Here is a 22,595-nt window from a genome sequence, read left to right on the forward strand (position 1 = left end):
GAGCATTGGTAACACCAACCAGTCCTGTGAGATTTTAGTTTAGTTCCATCACATTTGCCGATTTAGCCTGAACCAGTTTTGTGGATTGGTAATCAAATGGTTGTACTCCAATTTGTTAGGGTTAAGCATGGCAACTTTGGTTGGGTTCAGCTTTAACTGTTCTGTGCCCCAGTGCCGATGTAGGATGGATCACATGGTCTGTTAACTGTGAACAAAAGCTGTGATGAAAAACTGTTTTAGCTTCAGTGACTTTGCATACTCTGTTTATTCTTTATGCAACAGATACACCTGTCATCTAAGGCGTTTTAGGTTAGTAGACTTACTGAAACCGCATTGTTTAAGAAAATGAGTTGTTAGAATTGGTTTACAAGAACAATCCAGGTGAACACAATGGTGAAATGGAAAGTTAAGTCTTAACTGCACTGTCATTTGACAGTAATTATAAAGCTGAAGAACACAATGCATTTTTTTATGACACTTCATGTCCTAAAACGGCCAGTCAGGGTGGTTCAGTGAGTGCCACTGAGGTGCATGCAAGACATGTCTCAGCATGTTCAATGAGTCACAGGAAGAAAGCAACAGTACAGACAATCTGCTTTCCTAATTGGCCTTGTTTATCCTTTGTCTGGTTTGTTCAAAATACTCGATAAATGTTACTCATGAATAAACATCAATGCAGCACAGCCAGTTGTTTGATTTTGTAGAAAGCCTCTTGTCATGCAAGAACGCAATGCATTATCTTTACTATTTTTTTATTGTTTTTGAAATAAATTTGTTGTTCTCCTAAGTTTGTTCTGGTTTTGGCTTTTACACGATAACACAAAAAACTGCACACAAATTACATGTAATTCTGTATTATATTCCAAAATATTATGTGAAACTCATTTAAATTCTAAAGTTTAAGTTTATGATTTTCGTTTTGCTCGGGTGATCTTTAATCATGCAGTACACACACAAAACCACCCCGAGTGCCAAATACCACCTGCTCAGTCTGGAGGAAATAACGCGAGGAGGTGCAGGCAGTCGTCTTCAGCGGCTGAGGGGGCGGGCTCACAAAATGCAACAAGTGGAAGGCATGCACCACCCAGTTTCGGTTGAATGTAATCTCTGGTTCTTCCACTTTCGTCCTCTGATTACATGCACACTCATTACCATGTTAACCGGGCTGCACTGTTCACTTCCTCATCAGCAGAAAATCTGTAATCTGATCCATCTGTGTAGCCGGCGTATCCTCCTGAGAGCCAGCAATTCATTTCTCTCTATGATTAATGTTATATTTTCTAGATAGTTTCCAAAAATAGACCCTAGGATTTTATTTTCCTAAAATGTAATCATGTAAAGTAATATAATACAATAAAGTAAAATAAAATGTTCATCCATCCAGTTGTTGAATCAATTGTTGGATGTACACTATACTGCTTATAACGTGGCTGCTTGCAATAAGTAAATAACTGGAAGCAAATTTATATTTTAAGATATTGTATGAGCTCATTTGTAACAATTTTAGACCTGTCATCTGAATACAGAGGAGTGATACATTACATTACACATAAAAGTTGTACAGGTCAATAAGATTTGCATGAGCGAAATGTTATCAGCATTTGTTATCAGATATAATATTAAGATTTCGCGACTGACCAATCATATTCAAGTATTCTAGTAAGCCGTGTAATAATTTATCTATAGTAATACAACAGTTTAATCATAACACTCCAGAAATACCCTAAAACTAATAAAAACTATAAAAGTGAATCCAAATGTCATGTATTATGTGTAGGATGTCAAGCAGAGGAGAGGGGAAGGTTTCTCGCTCGCGCGCTCTCTCTCACGCGCACACTCACACTCTCTCTCTCTCCCCTCCCTCCCATCTCGACTCTGTTGGCTCAGTCAGTCCGCTCAGAGGAGGCAGACGAAGCAGGTCGCTGGATTCCTCTCTTCGGCTTCAGCTCCATATGCATCCGTCCGTGGATGACTATGTCCCTGTCGGAACCGGGATTAACAGAGCCCGTATCGAGCAGATATATTTAAATCAATTCTCAATCGACTTTCAGTGAAACCGGATTATTATCATCATCTCATCATCATGGGTTTCTACGGCACTTTAAAGATGATCTTCTATAAAGTAAGTAAACGCCATCGTTCTCATTGGATGCATTGCGGCTTTTATATTTCATCCGCCTCTCGCCGGGGGATTTCTAGCTGAGCTGAGCTGAGCGGAGCGGCGAGCGACGCAACAAACCATAGCGCTCGCGTGATAAATCAAAGATGCTAGCTTGCACTGGGAGTGCGCGACGTGTGGCATTCAAACGCCATACGCGCGCGCGTGTAACCTCCACAGCTTGGTTTATTATAATGGTCGCGTAGCAATCTATCGCGTCGCGTTTTGCAGCGGTAGGTCGCCGTTAAGGGCGCGTCGCTATCGTTCGGTGAAATGCGCGACTGTTATTACGGCCACTGCGGAAAAATCTCCAGCTGACATAATCACCTTATGTGATATTCATTTACATCTTTTCTACTTAAAAGTCTGATTTATTTCTAGACAGAGGTTTCTTGATTATAAAGAGGGTCTATATCCATCATTATTTCTCCACCATCTGTCCATCCATCCTAACACACATACTGCACCTGTGCTCCCAATAGACTCTCATCACATTAACATCTTCACATCTAACCATCTCATACAGTATACATATCATTACGACCACATACTGTGCTTGTTTAACTGGGATATGCATCATATATGATGTCTAATGTACTTCTAACTGCTTTATGCTGTACTGTAATTCTGTAACCGTTCAAATGAGTATGATATTACAGTATCATTCTCACCCTGCAGTATTCGGAGTAAACCTGTTGGTAATATTAATTTGTGCTATGCAGTTGTGTAGGCTACTATGGAGCGGGATCTTGACTTTGACTGCTCCATTGCCATTAAGCTACAACCTACAGTTGCAAATATCCTCTTCTTTCTGTTAAATGGCTCAGTGTTGTGATATGTGAAACAGACTCGTCGTGAATGTATGTGTTAGAGTCGTGTCAGGCTGGTAAAGCTTTGGTTTATTCTGCGCTGCCTGTTGAAGGGTGTGTATCTTCCACCGGCTGGCGGCATCGACCACCGTACTGTGATTGAGTCACTGTGTCATTGCTTTTTAGACGGAGGAAACTAAGCCTCATCTGTCCCAGAGGTTATATATTCCTATTTGAAATCTGGGTGACGTGAGTGCACCGGTGTTTAACATGAAGAGCGCGTCACAACAGTGCGTAAGCCGCACTGACGTTGACGGATGCCCCCGGTGATGTTGTTAATTGTCCTTTTAATAAATGAAAACCTTTAGGATGTTTGATACTCATGGCCGTTTCTAGCCATTTTGTCACCCTAGTCGAATCCCCTATTGGCACCCCCAAACAAGATTACATACAAAAACGTGTAAAAGCATGTGATCTCAAATCTTAAATGCAATAAATTCAACAGCATTTAATATTTAAAAAATTAAGAAAAAGATTTGTGTGTGCTTTTTACTGAACCATTTTTTAAAATTGACCTTTGAACCCTTTTATCTAATGGTGGTGGTGTTGAGCATTGAAAATGCAAACTTTACATGTAATAAATGATCAGGCAGTAACTGATAGCTATCCAATGGCAGATAGGCATTAGGTTGACAGTACTCCAGCCTAATGGTGGAACTGTGGGGGCAGCAATCACATTTTTGGGTGCTTTACCCATATTGTGCCCTATAGACCCGTTGGACCAGGTGTATGGCAAATTATTTTGGCAAATCAGGTTTAGAAATAGATTTGAAGAATACACTCAAAAATTGCGGTACTACATTGATGTTTATCTTTAACCTGCTTTTAAGAACACAATGTCATATTTTGCTGCTTTTGTGCATAACGTATTTACAGTTCTAATGTAAACATCACAATCAAGGTAATATATATTCAGCATAGCAATACACAACTTTCTGATTTCATATCCTTTGTTAGCCACATTTACATCAGTCATCATAAGGAAAATTAACCATGGCTTTAGATTTGTAGTAATCATAATTTTAGCAGCTTAATTACTATTTGTATTACCAAAAAGCCATTTTTATTTTGGTGAGAACATAGTAAATTTCTGGTTTCTTATTACAAATAAAACTAAGTTGACTACAGTTTAATCATGCTTAATTTTCTTTAGGGCAATTGCTTGATAATTATTACAATTATCATGAAAAATACGTGTTAAAAGCAGAGGAAAGCAGGTTGTAGTCTTAAAAAAAAACTGCAATACTTTGGGCAAATCATACATGCTGTCAAATGCTGGCGAAATATTTTGCTGTCCATTCTGTGTTAAACATGCAATATTTAAAGTTTATATTTTATTTTGTTGCAGTGCTCATTTTTACTCCAGTGAAGTTAGGTCAGTGAAGCCCCAGTCAAAATGTACATGTGCTCTTTTTTTGTGCCCTAGGCGACCACCTAGTTTGCCTATACCTAGAATCTGCCCTGATGCTCTTGCAATGGACTATATGTCATTTTACCTTCGTTATATTGTTATTTTTCTGGCGTTCTAGTTAGATGTTGACCTCTTAAAAATGCTCAAGCTTGTGATGTCACATCATTTCCTCTGTATTTTCACTACCGTCAGTTTTTTTTTAACCACAAGTCCAGTTTTTTTGCTTTCATAAAATACCAGCACCTCAGCTAAATACACAGTCACGATCCATCTAGTTCCCAAAATGAAAAGTGATGTTATTCATTCAAAATAAATCACAAGTAGATTCTTCATTAAAGCAGGTTATATGCATAGACCATGCCATTTTCCCTGAATACATGCATTCCTGTTAACCACAGACCAAGGCTTTTTTTCTCTGTGGTGTGAGACATGGAGAAATGATTACACAGTGACTCATCTAAAATCAGATGTCTTTCACTGTGTACCCGAGCGAGGAGAAGCAGCCTAATCCATTCAGTCAAATGCTGAACAGTAAAATGCATGTAAAAACTTGAGCAAATCACCATAAATTTATATTTTCGCATTTTGCATTTTACAACTAATTTGTCTTGCCATACAACTATACATTTTCTAGATTTTTGGTAATCAAATCTGTGACCATGCCCTGATGTTAAGCTACAGAAAACCAAATGCTTACACGTTTTCTTACACTCTAGCTCATTCTCCTTTGTGTTGGGTATGTGCAAGTGCTCTTTGGTTTGTAACCAATGAGGCTCAACAGGTTTAGGTATTAATAGTGATTAACAAACATTCCTTACTTGTTGCATGTACCTATTCTCATAGCATAACCATTTAAGGATTCATTAAAACATGCTTCTAAGCAGTTACAAGCGTACACGTCATACAGGCATCTTCAAAGTGCCATGTTATCTTTGATTATCCGTTCATCTCCATTCACTTACACATACACACCCTGCTTTTCCTATTGTTTTGACTACTTTTGGTGTGAGATCACTAGCTTGAGAAATCGGCTGCGGGTGGGTCCAAACATATCCTAGCCAAGCCATCATATTAAACAAACATACTTTATTAGAACGGAGCCAGGACAGTGTTTGGAGAAGGACTAACAAATCCGCAATTTTAATTGAATTTCTGTCTTGACCGTGTCGACACTCTTTTACATTTGACCCCTTATTGGTCTAGGATTTGAAAGAGAGGACATATTTAATATTAAACGGTCCTGTAAACGCCCCTCATTGAGTCTGGCTTCTCCCACACATACTCTTTAAGTAGGCATAGGAAACGCTCGCAGCTCAGGCGTGAGACATTTCACGGACGTTTCTTCAGCGCTTGATGTGTTTTTCTTCGGCCCTCATTTATGCTGTGAATCTCTCAGCGAGGGGCCCTTTAGAAACCCAGACAGAGCTTCATTATCATACACACCCTTCAGTTTGGGGAAGCAATACGCAAATCAACCTCGCTCCAGTGTATTTATCATGTGACTTTTTTTGGATCAATTGTACCAAATGTGAATATGTATTGTAGAGACCAATCGAAGTCCAACATTTTAAAGGCACAAAGAGTTACTGCGTCTGTTTATGGTTAAATGCCTTTTTCACACAAAGTAGGTTAGCTATAAAGATAAGGTCTTAAAAATCGTTCAACATTTAAGAGAATTGCACACCACAAATATAAAGAGAACGGCAATGGGAAACTGTATTGATGGGATCAATTTCAGAGGATTTTATTTTCCAACTTAAGAAATGATAAAACATAGACGGCCAATCAGAAACCGTTTGAATTTAAAAGGCTGACACATTTAAATTGTGAAATGATCGTAGTGTAAACACCATCCACCATTGTTGTTTATACTAATGTAGTTATTGTTTTGGTGTGAACAACCCTTAATTCTTCAAAATTTGCTCTTGACTGTTATTTATGTGCATATCCTTGTTACTTATGAACAATACACAGTGATTCATTATAACCGCTCTGTTACGAACTCCTCCCACACGTTATTCACCAACTACACAAATTCTCTGGCAGCACTGTGCCATCCTAAAATAGTTTTATTCAAATCTGGTTTAGGACCTCATTGTGTTGAGGACACTAAACCCTTGTTTTTTCAGAGTAGATGTTCTGTAGCCAGGCACCGACTATGCAGCAAAACCAGGGCCATTTAAGCATGGATAAGGGTGGAGGGGGGGTGACAGAGACTGTGAAGGATAGTCCTGCTTTTTATCCCCTTTCTGCCCATATAAATTTAGACGGTTGTCGTGTCCTGCGAAAGCTCAGTGTCTGTCACGCCCCCACAGATGTGTGCGTTTGCATGCATGTTCCCCCCTTTTCTGCACATCTTTAAAGAATCGCATAGCAAGTGTTGGCATCGGCTGTCCGACTTTATCATTGCTTTGCGTTCGGTCACTATAAAATGGCCGTGACCTTCCTTCCACTGGCCTACATCTGGTTGAAATAAAACTAGCACAATTCCCAACGCACAGATTCTCAGTAACTGTTTAAGAGTCCGGTCCAGAGTCAAGTGATGACCTGTTGTGGTGTTTGTGTAGTTTTGAACAGGTTAAGGGATGTTCTGGAAATGCTCTTGAGACACCCACCCTCTCATTACTGTCAAATAGCTGCTTGGCAGGCCGTTTACGCTGTCATTATTGACTTTAAGTAATAAGCTGGCTATTTTTATGTGTTTGTGTCTTTTTGCCTGTTCTGTTGCTCTAAATGCCCAAACTTAACATCACGCCTCTGTCTCGTTGCAGATGAAGAGAAAGTTGGACCATGGGCCCGAGGTTCGACCTTTCCCTTCAGGAAAAAAACCATGTCCAAGGTAAAACTAGAGCAATGTTTAAACTTCTGCCTTATATTAAACACTGCCCTAATCTTTTACTGGCCACAACTACTTAAAAGACAGAACCATGTTGGGTTTATAATGTAAGAGATGTTCATCCAGCTTTTAGGTTGGACTAATTGTAAAAGTATTGTAAAATTGTAAAAGTCCACACCATAAACTTCTAGATGCAAACCCCAGCTCAGCAGGCAATGTCTGATTATTTATGCCTCATTGTAAAAACATAGGATTCCTGTTACAAGCATTCTCATGGTTCATACCATAGCACACGGCCAATGAAGCAGCATAGCGCTGTGGGTAATTGAAGTATTTGTATCCTCTTAGGCTCCAATTTAATTAAATATGAATCCATTATAAAACAGACCTTGGCACATGCTCGCCTGTGCTCCCTCTCTACCTTTATTTTTCACCCATACATCTCTTGCACTGGGGAAAGTATGTGTAGTATGTAAGACTGCTGAATTGCCTGAATCTGTAACATGGGCCCAAGAGAAATGCAGTAAGGATTGCTGACACGTGAAGACTTTCTAGTCAACTCGGTGTCCCTCCCCAACTACACTAGTCAACATTCGAAGTGGATCAAAACCATTCAAAAAATTAAACATAAAACCAATGCCTAATACCCATTCTTGTCTTAGGACAACTTTGATAAACTTTTTTGATCCACTTCAAATGTTGACTAGTATATTTGTACTGACTTTATTCAATTTAACCGCTATGTTTAAGCACCGACAGTGGTTTTACATTAACTTTATTAGAGAACAATTAGAAATTAAGCATCAAAGAATTTTCCATAAGCACTTTTGCATTGAATTATCTTTGGGCATGTGGTTTCTAAACTTCAGATTTGAGCGGTACCGCTCTTTCACAATATTTAGATTGATATATTGAGGTCTTGACGAGACTGCAGTAAACACAATTGTCTGATATTGGACCAGAACAGCAGATTGAGTGGACTGTTTTGGTCATTTGGCATGGGTTCAGTCCTTCAGATTTGGCTGTAACTCTCACACTGTTGTTTCTGAAATCAAGCCTTGGATTTGTTTAGTTTCTTTCATAGTCCCTTTGCACTGTAAACCATTTTGCTGAAAATGTATGTACCTTAAAAAGACTTTCCTATAGTCAGGATATGAACTCTTAAATTAACCTGATCAAACTTTCACTGTAAATTGAAAGTGACGTAATTAAGTATTTCCATTTCCATACTCGAAATATTTTTTTTTTGTCTACATGTCACATCACAGAACAAGGATAAATACCCCGTTCAATCATTCTATGTCACCTTTAAGGGCACCTCAGTTGCAACCTGTTGGCCAGAAGACTCGAACCAGTGACCTTCTAGTTACAAATCCTTACTGGTGGGGCAGTCACAGCCTAATAGTTAGGATTTGTAACTAGAAGGTCACCGGTTCGAGTCTTAGCCCTAAATGTTGCAATCTGAATATTTTTATTTGATATAAGGGTGGTTTCCCAGAGAGGGTTTAGATTTATCCAGGACAAGGCCTTAGTTATTTTAAGACATTAAAGTAGTTTATAAAAAACGAACCTTGCAAAAAAGCTTTATAAGCTTTATAATATAATAGCGCTGAAATATTTTAAGATATGTCAGTACAAGCTGTTTTTAAATTCAGGCAGCTCAAACATGCATTTTAGTCTAGGACTACAATAAGCCATGTGTGGGAAACTGCCACTTAGGCTATGTTGTGTTATATTGTGTTTCTTTCCCATCCGTTTAAAGTTTAATTCAATGTTCTCCACTTCACCCTCACTGAACAGCCCTACAGGACTGCCACACCCAGCCACGCCCACTACGTTTGGGGTCTTGCGAGCAGCCAATGGGCAGGGTCAACAGAGGCGGCGTATCACATCCATCCAGCCCCCCGCAGGTCTTCAGGAGTGGCTCCGCACCTTTCAGGTGAGTTTGTGCAAATTTGATGCGGTAACATTTTTTTTTTTCATAAAGATGTAATGTTATATTTATTCATGAGCAGCAGAAAGGTCTTAACTGTAGACTTTTTACTATTGCGAATTAACATGCAAGCAACTTGCCAAGCTATCGTTGCAAAAATATAAAATTCGATTGATTTGTGGTCACATGCATGTGGCTACTTTAAAACAACTTCAAACACAGTTCGTCCAATCAGAATTCAGATCTTGTTTTTTATAAAAAAGCATCATGGCACTTCTGTTGCTGCTGCTGCTATTGAAAACGTATAACTTAAGCCTGGTTTCGATGATTTAACAAAGCGCTGGATTCGAACCAGACATTAAAAGACATACACAGTTATTTATACGTTTCTCCGTTCCATTGCTTTAAAACATCAGCTCAAGCCCCTGCCGAAAGCAGAAGCTCCACCCCATCACTGTTTGCTCTGTTATGCAAATAATTACAGGTCTGATCGGTCCTCCGGCTTTAAGAAGCTGCTATGGCATGAAACTGCAGATACCGGATGTAGATGATTTCGTCTAATGCTGAAAGTTTAGCCAAAGACATGTTCTTGCTTTTTCCTAATTCCAATTTAGTCATTTTAGTTTTCCTTTTACTCCCTAAATCCAAACACATTTGTATAATCATGTCACCACATCTAAGGGTTCAGAGAGGATGTTACTTGTCTGTTCATTCTGTGCTTGATTACTTGTTTCCGTCTTAAGTTATGGTGGAGCTTGTTTTGCGGAGGTGCAAATTATACCCTGCATCTCTTCTGAGATCTCTATATATCTTAGCAACTGGTTTAGCATCACTTTCAAGATTTTACATTAAACATCTCATGATGATATCTCTGTATCTCAGTATATAGAGGTAACCGGAAGTAAAACCTTCAAGAAGTCAGTAAAATTGCAACCTTGGTATTGTTCGCATTTGAACCGAGCAATGCTAACACGTGACCGTGTTACTGTTTTAGTCTTTTGGTTTTACTGATGCCATATTTATTGTTAGTCCACTATCATTATAAACAACCTCTGAGCAATCTCACCCCCTCCCATTTGTTGTGCCACCAGAGCGGAATGACTTCTTTGATGCAACAATATAAGATCAGCGAAACGTTTTATTTAAGCGAATCATGCTAACCGCTGCTTAATATGGAGAAAGTAAACCCTGGGAAAGTTCCAACAGCCCCAAGACATAATGTCTGTTACAGCTGATTCGCAAAAAGCTTCATGCCAAAAATGAGACCTTTCTGCTGCATAGCCTGTGAAAACCATCCTTTCCAATCCTTATGGAGACTCCTAAATAAAGGCGTACCAAAATGTAAATACATAAGTGATTATGAATGAACACCCGCTTTATTCCTGGTTTTAATTCGCTGATGGTTGTTTTTGTTACAGAGCTGGAGTGGACCGGAGAAGCTGCTTGCGCTGGATGAGTTGATTGACAGCTGTGAGCCCACGCAGGTCAAACACATGATGCAGGTGATCGAACCACAGTTTCAGAGAGACTTCATCTCACTGCTGCCCAAAGAGGTAAACACAACCCTAAAATCACAAATACTCTTCATGTGCTACTGTTATTTATGTGTACAAAATATTGTAAGAAAAATTTCATTTCTACTCCCATTGAGATTTTCCCACTCTCTTTCCTATTAAAAGGAATCTCCCTCTTTCCGTATCTCTTAAATGCAGTCCATTCTCCCTTTCATCCTCTTTCTTCCTGTCACTGTTGTAACCTGCCCTTCTTATTCTCCCATCAGCTGTCATCTTGTCTTTCTCTTTTCTTCTCCTCCCTCCACCAGACTGTTTTCCTTCTACTTAAGTTCAGGGTGTGTTTGTCTGCCTGATATAACGAGTGTGTGTGTAAAAACAGCTCCTCCAGGCTGTATACAACGTATCCAACCAGAAACTGCATTATATATACCCCTGCTTCCAGTGCCAACAATTATGATAGATTGCAAAAGGAATCCTGGAACTGTTTGGACATGCTATGTCTTCACTAAGTCTTTGTAAAGTGACAGCATGCGTAATATAAAAGAACAGAACAAAACAGCCTGAGAACTTTCGGGCTGTGCTTCCTGTATATCAAGTACTATGAGTAGTACACCCCAGTCGTTTCATTAAGGTACAATAGAGAGATTTCCTTTTAGGATTAAGATTTTGTCTGGTCCCAATGTGTAGTATTAAGATTGAACAAAAAGCTTTTATTGAATATTAATTGTGCATAACAAAAAGTAACATTTCAGTTGGCCTAGTTTATCTTATCACTTTCATAAACGATTTTATAAACAACAGAAACTATTTTACAAATAATTCTCCATTGTGATTATAGCAGTGATTTCTGTTATAAATGAAGCCACCTCCATCAGAATTAGATAATGATATTGATTGAATGCTCTCGTATTATATGCACGTATTATATGATTATCAGATACTTTCCTCTAAGTCCTCTAAGTGCAAAGAAGAAAAATTTTAAGGATTTAGACTAGCTACATAAACCTGCATCATTTTAACAATTATTAAATGAATAAATGAAATTGTTCCTTCCTGTCTGCGATGAGTCATCAGGAAAGTGTGGGTAAAGACTGATGTTTAGAAAAGTGCTGCGGTAGTCATTTCATGTTTTTGGAGGATTAGTCAGAGCTATTTTTACTCCTTGGAAGTCATTTGCTTTGCTGTACAGTACAGTTGCTGTCTTCTTTCAGACCTCTTTGTCTTGCATAGTCATAAGTTTGACTGTGGCTGAAGGCCAAAAACCGCCATTTAGACAGGAAAGCAAATTTTGTTCATTTATGGCATTTATCAGAGATATATCATTTTCAACTTATATGAAGAAAATGGCATTGCACTACTAGAGCTTACTAAATTGTAAAAGGACCACCTAATTTTCGTCTCCTTATTCTGTACCGTCTCTTCTAGTTGGCCTTACACGTGTTATCGTTTCTGGAGCCAAAGGATTTGCTTCAGGCAGCTCAGACGTGCCGTAACTGGCGCATTCTAGCAGAAGACAACTTGCTCTGGCGGGAGAAGTGCAAGGAAGAAGGTGATTTCACAGCTCTCCACACCCTTCACAACTCAATTTCTAGTGCATTAGTGATGTTTTTAAAATGGGAAAAATCCACTTAATACTTACATATGCTGAAGAAGTGCAGCCAACCCCTACAAAAATGTTTTGTGGTATTAGATACAAATACCTTAATACATGATACTACTGTGATATATACCATATTATTAAAATTCATTCACTATAATGTTTATTTATAGGCAGGGTGCATGATTTTTGAAAAAAAAAACACTTTGGGAAAGATAGTTGGGCCGAGTACCAAAACACACTTGTAGCCAGTCAACAGTAAGGGGGATGTAAACTAACCGACAATGTTGCCTGGGTTGTGTATCAAAAAAGGTCCAGATTCTATTGGGGTAGGGGCGTGTTTGTTCAGGTGATTTCAAATATCAACATTGGTGTTCAGAGATCATGCACCCCACCTTTAATACTTTAAAGTAGTACTTCTAATAATATTGTGGTACACTGAAAAAAAATATTAATTTAATTTACTCAATTTTTTAAGGTAAGTAGTTGCAATCAATTTCTTTAAGCTACATTTAAACAAAAAAAGTAAAATAAAATAAAAAACTTTTGTTTAAATGTAGCTTAAATAAATTGATTGCAGCCACTTACCTTAAAAAAATTGAGTAAATTGAATGAATCATTTTTTTCAGTGTAGTTTCATTTTACCACAGTAGTAACAAGTGCCATAACTTTCTAAACCATTGGGTCTGTTTTTAGGTATCGATGAGCCTTTGCACATAAAGAGAAGAAAAGTTATCAAGCCAGGGTTCACACACAGTCCCTGGAAGAGTGCCTACATCAGACAACACAGAATAGACACCAACTGGCGAAGAGGGGACCTCAAATCACCCAAGGTAGCTATGTTGTTCCTTTCTTGTTTTCATTCCAACTCCATTATGTTTTAATCACCCCCTTGTACCCCAGCATCTGTTAGGCACAGATTGCAAATAGATTGATGTATACACAGTTTATTTTGCCTACATACATTTTTCTAGTTTACTAGTTAATGTGAGTTGTTCGACCTTAAATCCACTCAGCAAGATTAGCCCATTAAACAGATTTTTCGTCTTTTTCCTTTTTTTTTTTTTGTGCATCTGGTTTGGATTTCCATTTAGAGAGGACAGAAACTGATATTGTGTAGAAATGCTTGTGCACCTGCCTGTACCTACTGTGCACGGGGTATACATAAAGACATTTCGATTTCAAACATCCCCGGGTATTGTCACATAACCAGCTTTCTGGAATATACCCCCCATGTTTGATTTTGGCCTACAATGCACGACAACGCACCCTTTTTTGCCAAATAATTCCCTGTTTCTCTGTACTATAGATGTGAGGTGACAACCAAAAACATTAAATAAATGCATGTTCACTGTTTCCTCTGTAAAAGAAGCTGTTTTCTATGATAAACCGGTTGGTTTGTTACCATGGTGACCATGCACCTGGGTTCCTGCTCGTCTCACTGGCGTACTTCTCAAAAGCTGCTGTGTCATTTGCCACATCAGCAGTTTTGCGTCATTCTCACACACCCCGACTAGAGCTGTGCATCAAATATTAAAAATTTTCTTTCTCTCCTGTGGTTTTTCCTCTATTTGTAGGTGTTGAAAGGCCATGATGACCATGTCATCACCTGCCTGCAGTTCTGTGGAAACCGCATAGTGAGCGGCTCTGATGACAACACACTCAAAGTGTGGTCTGCGGTCACGGGCAAGGTGAGTGTCTTTTATTTCTGACATTGTCTGTATGAGAGTGTTCTTAAAGGTGCAGTGTGTCATTTTTAAAAGGATCTCTTGACAGAAATGCAAAATTATATACAAAACTATATTATCAGGGGTGTATAAAGACCTTTTTATAATGAACCGTTATGTTTTTATTACCTAAGAATGAGGCGTTTTTATCTACATACATTGAGGGTCCCCTTATGTGGAAGTCGCCATTTTGTGCCGCTTTGTTTCTACAGAAGCCCTTAAAGGACAAACTTTTTTAACAAGTTGTCTCCGTTGATGACATGTTTTTCCGGGAGCAGCTACTGTAGCTTCTCTATGCGTTTCAACAGCGAGGGGTGGGCAGTGGACTGAGCTGTTGGTTGCAATTCGCAACCTCACCACTAGATGCTGTTAAAATTTACACACTGCACCTTTAAATCACATATAATTGTCCTGTGCTGATGTAGATCCTAAACTACAACTTTTATTTAGATGCTCAAAGTATTTAATGGCTTTACTTGCTTTTTAAATGCTTTGAAATTAGGGATGCACAACGATTAATCGCGATTAATCTATAACAGAATAAAAGTTTTTGTTTATATCCTATGTGTGTGAACTGTGTATAATAACTTTGCATAGATATATGCACACACATGCATGTATATATTTAAGAAATGTTTAGATGTGTATATACATTTGTATATTTATGTATAATTTATATTATATACTTATATTTATAAGTAAATATAAATACTTAATAATGTCTTATTACAGGAACATTACAGAATAAGTTAATTGACAATATATTGATTCATGTTTAAATACTATTGTGAAGAAAAAGAGTGCCTACTGTACATATTGGAGGCAACATTGTTGGGGACAAAAATGTATATTCTAGAAGTCATTATACAAAATTTGACAATTTTAACCATTCAGAATCCAGTTTTCCTGATAGGCAAAGGGTATGGAATGGTGAAACAGTCTTCTGCTGCTTTTTATAATCTCCATCTTCTCACACTTTCTCTCTTGGGAGGTGTGTTTTCATCGAACATCATTGTACACCTCCCAGTGGCCGTGCAGAAGCACTTACTGCCATCTCTATTCACCCGGAAAACCTGCACATGACTATCTTCATAACTTATTCACAAGAGAACACGACAACAGTCATGTATATCTGACCGCAGGGATAATCACTGAACACTAGCTGCAAAAACCTCAGGCATCTCTCTCAATCCATTCTTTACAATGCCCTTTCCCTTTAAGAATTCATTGCGTAGGCTGATGCTGTGACATGGTCCTTGTGCTGAAGGTTTATGGCAGTTGTAAAATGGTTTCAATCATCATACTGCTCCTGACCGTCCATTTTAATCCAGGATCTGATGAAATTTCTTGTTCTTAGTGTAGAGTCTCCTATAACATATTTTTTCTCTTCCACCCTCAATGTGACTTATACTACTGTGCTCATCATAGAGGAAGACCGCAGATCATTCCCAAGGTTATCAGCCTTTGAGGTCTTATAATCAGATTTACTGTGCATTGATAGGACGACTGCCAATCACAGCAGAGACGTGATTCGTTGCAGGAGCAACATGCCGTCTGATCCGACTCCGAGGCATCGTCGTAGCAGATGGCAGATGCGCCATGTTTAGGGTCATCGCCGCATATATGGCAGACTGCCATTTTGTTCCCATCGTGCATTAGTTTTTGAAGAGCTTATGAAAAGATGCACCAGCTTGAAATGCTTGTAGAGCTTGGATCAGTTAACCAGAAATATATCCAAGTTCTTTTTGAAAAGGAAAAAAAGGATCTGTTTATGTTGTCTCTCTGGTCCAATCAGAGTGTGCAAACTATTTTACCATGTAAACATAGTTGTTATGCATACAGATGGCCTTTATTAAGAAAATAACTCTTGAGAGTCTGAGATCCCAATAGAAAGGGTAATTGTGCAATGACTGGCTAACTGTACATTAGCATCGTCCTTACACAACTGCTTGGCAAATATAACAACTAATAGTTTTAATTAATGGATTATGTGAGGAAACAGCACGGAGTGCTAAGAGAGACATGAAAGTAGCGCAATGTGGGCGACTGGTTGCCAGGGACAACAAGCCAATAAGCAGTTTAGCATTCATTACACAAAAAATTTAACCGCAGTTGACCAATAAGAATCAAGTATTCCAGAGAGCAGCGTAATAAGCACTAATAATTCAACACCTTTGAAATATATAAAGGTTGAGCTGGGTGAGTAATCTTAAGTCTGACGAAATTCTTCCGAAAGTCCCTCAGCTCTGACTGTGGCCAATTAAACAGGAAATGCCGTGTTCTTTGAAGCGCCTGTCAGGAAAAGCGAAACAGAGAGGAATGAGACAATGGGATTATTTAGTGTCCTCTGTACTTTTTTCCGTTCTTTACTTCCTTACTTTTTCGATTCAGCCATCTGTGACTTATATACTCTCCAAGCACATTAATAACACACCATATGCAGTCTTGACACGTTGTCGTGTCTTTTTAAACATTTGGTAACATAAAGATTTTAATTTTCTGCACCACAGAGCCACTTTTGATCACTGGTCCAGTTGTCATGGTCACAGCCTCCAAAGTTATTTTCGCCGTGTATGTCTCTCACCATCCACGGATGTGCCTCTCCTCCGGATCCATGTTTTGCTCTCTTTTTACTCGTTCTATCCTTGAATCTGTTTTCTTTATCCTCCTGCCACACTTCAGTTCACAATTTAAGTGCTGTAAATCCCCGGAGGTCGTGGAAGCTGCTCGCAGGCACATACTCGCCCTCTGAGACCAAAACGGTTGCTGGTTGAAATCGATAAGATATCTAGACAAATAGGCTCCTGTGGGTCATAGGTTCCGAATTTTTACATTACAACCCCATAGCCACACACACACATTCGAGCAAACTGTTTTTTTTTTTAGCTTGACCTTCATTTTGGCTGAGGAATGAAAGTGCATGCTTTCTTTTTGAGTGCCGGCTATAGGTCTCATTGTTCGAGTTTCGCTCCATTCTTTCTTTCTGCTTTGCTCTGGAATTGTTTCAAGATAAAGGCCACAGAAGAATGTCATCATGAAAAAATAGCTGGAATTCCTTTCTACACAAGCGCTTGGTTCTCATTACACCCTTTACTGTTTTCAGTCATTACTGGTGAACTGCATTTCTCATGAATTATAGGTTATGGATTACATTTACATCCTGTAATGTAAATGTAAATGTAAAAAAGAAAGTTGCTTTTGTTTTGTTTTTTTCCGTTATGGCTGCAGTCCATCTGTTGGAGGCAGCAGGTTTCTTTGTGTTGGTGCAAGTTGCTTTTCACTGAGACCTGGTTTATAGCTTCAGCCATAACCGATAACGTTTAGATGTTTTATTGGGTTTGTTCTTTTTTCATGTGAGTCATGTACAGCCTTGGTGTTTGTTGTGTGTGGGGGAAAAAACATTCTGGCCACTGATTGGTTGGTTTTTTAAACAACCCATATCAACCCACATCTTGAGATATGAAGTCTTGGTTATTCCTGAGTGCCGATAACTTGATAATTGTGGTCTGGATTTAATAATGATTCCGAGCAACATCTGATATGAAAATAGTATGATATGGCGAAGATCTGAGAGTTGTTTACAGACCGTATTCACCCAGACTGGGGAATGATGATGCCATTACTGGCCCCCCTCCTTAGTAAATGAATGGGCGTCATACTGTGTGTAATGTGAAAGTGATTTTAAGGGGAGATTAGGCTGTTACACAGCATCCTGCTCATTTGAATGTCTGCCACACTTGAGGATGTGTACAGCACTATAACAAGCATCTGATGGGGGATGCAATGTGGCAGAAACATAAACGAAAAGTTGATTTGGATTAAAATCAATCCTTATTTTCCAGTTTCATTTCAACTCCATCCATATCATGACCGACTTAACCACATATCAGGATATTGGGTAAATAAACAAGGCGTTTTAGAGATATCACCACCTCTTGGATTATGTGTAGCACTTTCTGTATACGGTCGCTCGCTTTGCTTTTCCGTCTCGCTGAGAGCTGTCAGACCCGTCCGGTTCTCATAAGGGATTCGTCCTCAAACTTCACAGAAAATCACTAGCACACTAAAGGAAAGGAGGTTTTCTGCCGGGTGGCAGTACGTGTAATGCTGTCATCTTCCAGCTATGAAATGCTTGTGGAATTTCCAAATATAGTGACACTAGGATCTCTCTATTTTTGTCCTGACTAGCCATGCGACTAAAATCTAATCTGGCTTTTCTGAGATGGGTTGACAGGATTTACCCATGACTCACGCGTTCACCTGTATGGGAATGAGCGGGGTTGTGGTTATGTGGAAAACTGAAAAGTATGAAAATAAAGGCTTTTTATACTGTTTACCACACTTAACAATGCTACACATTTGTTTCATTTGCTCATTTATAAACACATTCTTTTATCCAAATCAACGTAACAGGCTATACATTTTTATCAACGCCTTCCATGGGACTCAAGCGCTGACCTTTGAGTTGCTTTGCGAGCTACACGAACATGTCCATATGCACATCCACTCGTCTTTTCGCAAAGGGTTAACTTTGTTTTGTGGCTTCTACTTCGAATTGTGTTAACCTGGGTATGCAACGTAAAGCAATCCAGTTGCTTGAATGTTACAGCGAGATGTCTAGCACCAGACAAACAATTATAAAGTCCCTCAGTGCTTGCCTCATTAATAATTCATGCACTTTGTGGCGCAGAAACGCACTGTTTTGTTTTAGCATCTGAGGGGGACGGTTAAAAATGTTTAACAGCGCATTAACTTAAAGTAATGAAGACTTCATTAATTTTGAAGCATGTGTCAAAAGATTTAACACAAGCAGAGTTGATTTATGTGCAAACACTTTTATAGATGGACAAGAATGCATTATAGGAAAATTGAAATGGTTGCAATTCTTATTATTATGCCTGTGAGCAATATTACAGAAGCAACTGTACCGCTAAAGGTCACCTTTTGTGGAGACCCCTGTGTGATGGAAAGTGTGCCAGAGGTTAAAGTGGAGGTCACACACACACACACACACACACACACACACACACACACACTCTCTCTCTCTCTTCATTCTTCTGTTTGTTGTCACATCTTACCGTTTTTAGAATCACTCTAAAGCCAATACCTCTTTCACGCTCTCCCCCCCAATATTCACTGCTTTATTCATTGCCTGCATCTCTCTCTCCCCCCTCCCTTTCTTTAGCCATGACTCAGACTGCACCTTTGGCTGACCACCAACTTCTTAGCATGCAGACTGCAGCACTACTGCCTAAACCTTCCACCCACTCCCGCATCTGAAAAACAAACACGCCCAGCTGGAGATTACCTTCATACTGTATGCTGATCTAGCACACGTCAAACATTGTTTGTTATGGAAAATGAAAAAAATGTGACCGAGTCTGTGAAAACCCAGCTAAAGTTATTTACATTTTTCTACATAAAATCATCCTATATAATGTTAAGAACATTCTGTGAAAATATAACTTTGATATCTTTAATATTGTCTAAGTAAGACCCTGACAAAGATAAAAATCAAGGAGTAAGGTCAAACTTTAATTGAAATTAAAATCTGATTTCACAAACACGGTCATAAATTAAAACTGGTCTAGGATTATTATAAATACACCCAATCGCTGCTTGTTTGCAGCATAGCAGACTTAACCCAGACCCCTCACCACCTCCCAAAGACATGTAAATACGTTTTATTGTTAGGTCATTAGTTCTGTACTGTTTATATGCATCAAGGTATATATACTCTTTGTTTAACATTGATGACCTACAGTAAATGGCCCATATTTCCCAGAAAGCTTTGAACTATAATAGGGCGGTAACGGCCTTTGCTAATTTTTTATTTATTTAGTGAGTGTTTACACTTTTCTGTTTACCTACCTAGCCGTAAGGCCTAGTTTTCTGAGTAGGATACAAATTGGCTCAATGCCTGTTCCTTCTAGATAATTTGTGGTGTTGTACTGTTCGGTTATTTCAGGTCCATAGTTACACAATATCCTTACATATATTTATATATTTTTAATCCATTGATATTAAATTAAAAGACTATTCTAGTGGACTTCCCCCCCCACACAAAGAGCATTTTTGGCTGTGTACCCTACATTCATCTGAACTTGGAGTTTTCTCTATAAATTATTGTGTTAATGAACACAAGAAATATTTTAAAGTCATTCCTATGACACAGCACACTAATTTATTTTGTTTATCTCATATTCTCGTTTTACTTGATCGCAGATCTCAAGTTTGTTTCAGATCTCCAGCTTCTTTTCTAGTCTCCCTGTGCTGAACAGACAGATGTTCGCCGAAATGCAATTCCCACCAACCATTGTAGTATGTGGTTTGTTAATGAAAAGCTTCAACGACAGATGGTAGAGACCTTTTTTGTATGAATTTCGAAAGGTCGGGAACGAAAACAGCTGTTTCCGACATTCTGCTCACCATCTGAGATCTTCTGAGACTCAAATGTGTACTACTTACATGAACGTTTAAAGATCACCTTACAGAGAAGCAGAACTGAAGATGGCCTGCTTCGTCTTTATATGTTTGAGCATGATGGAACGGCTCATAAGCATTGGCACGTCATCACCCTAGCCACCATCTGCATTGTATCTTCCTCCTTAAGATTAGATGTGGACTGCAAACTGAACGGAATTTGCAGAGGGTCCTTCAAATGGATTTAAACCCCGATCCTTGGCTTCAAATGTTTCCTACCATCCGCTCAAAGGAAATGTTAAGCTTCATGCCCCGTGGGTGCCGCAGACTTGATCTTTTATGGTTATTCAACTGGCAGATAAACAGACACCTAAGCCACTTGGTTTCATAGGTCGTCTTCAAGACACAGTCTGAGTAGGCTGTAATCACCCGAGAACATGGTGCCGTTATTTAAACCACCTCAGAATTCCAATTCCTAACATACTCATTATGGAACTGAACACCTCATGAATATGAATGTGCTTCTTGCTGAATTATGCATGATTTAACCCCTCCCTATTCTCATTGGCATGTATGGATACTACAAATGTGACTGGTGTAGCTTTTTGATCACAGGATCATAAGAAATATGCTTTAAACGCATCTGTCAGAGATCCTTCACTATTCCCAAGTCGTCTATGAAGAGCACTTTTAACTCGTAGGTTTCATCGTCCAATTTACCCCAGTACACAGTACTGGTTTGAAATGATTGTTAATTGGACTGGTTTCCTCATTAGTTCCTCTTTTGTTCCATCTGTCCCTCAATACAGCGATGACACAAAGCAAATGCGCATTGAAACGCTCGACAGCACTCAGTTGTATTGAAGGTTGGCCACCACTTCTAAAGATTAATGATGCGTTTCGGTTGATCGTGATAGAGACGGGAGCAGCTGCGTTATGAATTACAAGGTCTCGAGATCTTTCTTTTTCGCATCTACTGGGGTTTATCACCCATGCGTTTATCGGCTATGGTTCAGAGGTTACGGCTTCTGCTATCCGCTTGGATCATAACACAATGAAATGGCCAAAGGCACCTTTGATTTCATATTTGCCTCTGAAATTAAATTGAATTCAGTTTAATTAGATTTAGAGCAAATGGCCCTTATCCTCTTGGATTAGTGCAAGGGATTTCTTCCATCACGCAATCGATATCTTATACATCATCAGAAATGAAGTGATTTCTTTTCCATTACCGCTGCTTCCTATAGGCTGTAAAGCCATGCATTTGTTTTTTATAGGCTTAAGTTATGCCTTAGTTAAAGGTTATAGTAATGGATCAAACGTTTTATTTTTTGTGCTAGGTCATTGTGTAAAAGCTTTTTGTTGGCTGTTCTTTCAGTGTTCCTGTTTAAAGACCTGGCGTTTGGTATATGTATTCTCATTCTTGTTTTATTTCCCACATTTATAGTTCTAAATCTCGCTCGCTCTTTTTTTTTACAACAGTGTTTGCGGACGTTAGTGGGCCACACGGGTGGCGTCTGGTCCTCTCAGATGAGAGATAACATCATCATCAGCGGCTCTACAGACCGAACGCTGAAGGTCTGGAACGCAGAGACGGGAGAATGTATTCACACGCTGTACGGTCATACCTCAACAGTGCGCTGTATGCACTTGCATGAGAAAAGGTAAGCTACCACTTCAATCGAAGCCTCACATACAGTTGTTGAGAAGCAAATGTTGGTTAGCATGAGCCATTTCGTGTTAATAAATGCATGTTGGCTTTTTTTTGTACATTAAAGGGACACTCCACTTTTGTAAAAATGTTGTTATTTTCCAGCTCCCCTAGAGTTAAACATTTGATTTTTATTGTTTTGGAATCCATTCAGAAGATCTCCAGGTCTGGCGCTCCCACTTTTAGCATAGTTTAGCACAATCCATTGAATCTAATTAGACCATTAGCATCACGCTAAAAAATAACCAAAGAGTTTTGATATTTTTTCTATTTAAAACTTGACTCTTCTGTAGTTACATTGTGTACTAAGATCGACAGAAAATTAAAAGTTGTGATTTTCTAGGCAGATATGGCTAGGAACTATACTTTCATTCTGTCGTAACAATCAAGGACTTTGCTGTCGTAACATGGCTGCA

General features: G+C 38.9%; 1 protein-coding gene across 4 annotated transcripts in view; it reads left to right on the plus strand.

The window, feature by feature from the left end:
- Nucleotides 1–22,595, plus strand: part of fbxw7 (F-box and WD repeat domain containing 7) — a 183,194-nt gene that overhangs the window by 155,447 nt on the left and 5,152 nt on the right. For 3 of the 4 annotated variants that reach the window (XM_065254688.1, XM_065254689.2, XM_065254690.1), the window contains 7 exons: nucleotides 7,210–7,277; nucleotides 9,075–9,213; nucleotides 10,626–10,760; nucleotides 12,147–12,270; nucleotides 13,015–13,151; nucleotides 13,896–14,009; nucleotides 21,951–22,132. In XM_065254688.1, the coding sequence (XP_065110760.1) occupies nucleotides 7,210–7,277; nucleotides 9,075–9,213; nucleotides 10,626–10,760; nucleotides 12,147–12,270; nucleotides 13,015–13,151; nucleotides 13,896–14,009; nucleotides 21,951–22,132 (899 nt within the window). Of the gene's footprint in view, nucleotides 1–1,885; nucleotides 2,123–7,209; nucleotides 7,278–9,074; nucleotides 9,214–10,625; nucleotides 10,761–12,146; nucleotides 12,271–13,014; nucleotides 13,152–13,895; nucleotides 14,010–21,950; nucleotides 22,133–22,595 lie in introns of those variants that run through there. The other variant, XM_065254691.1, reaches the window with a different exon arrangement.

The sequence above is a fragment of the Paramisgurnus dabryanus genome, chromosome 4, assembly GCF_030506205.2.
Source record: "Paramisgurnus dabryanus chromosome 4, PD_genome_1.1, whole genome shotgun sequence".
NCBI lineage: Eukaryota > Metazoa > Chordata > Actinopteri > Cypriniformes > Cobitidae > Paramisgurnus > Paramisgurnus dabryanus.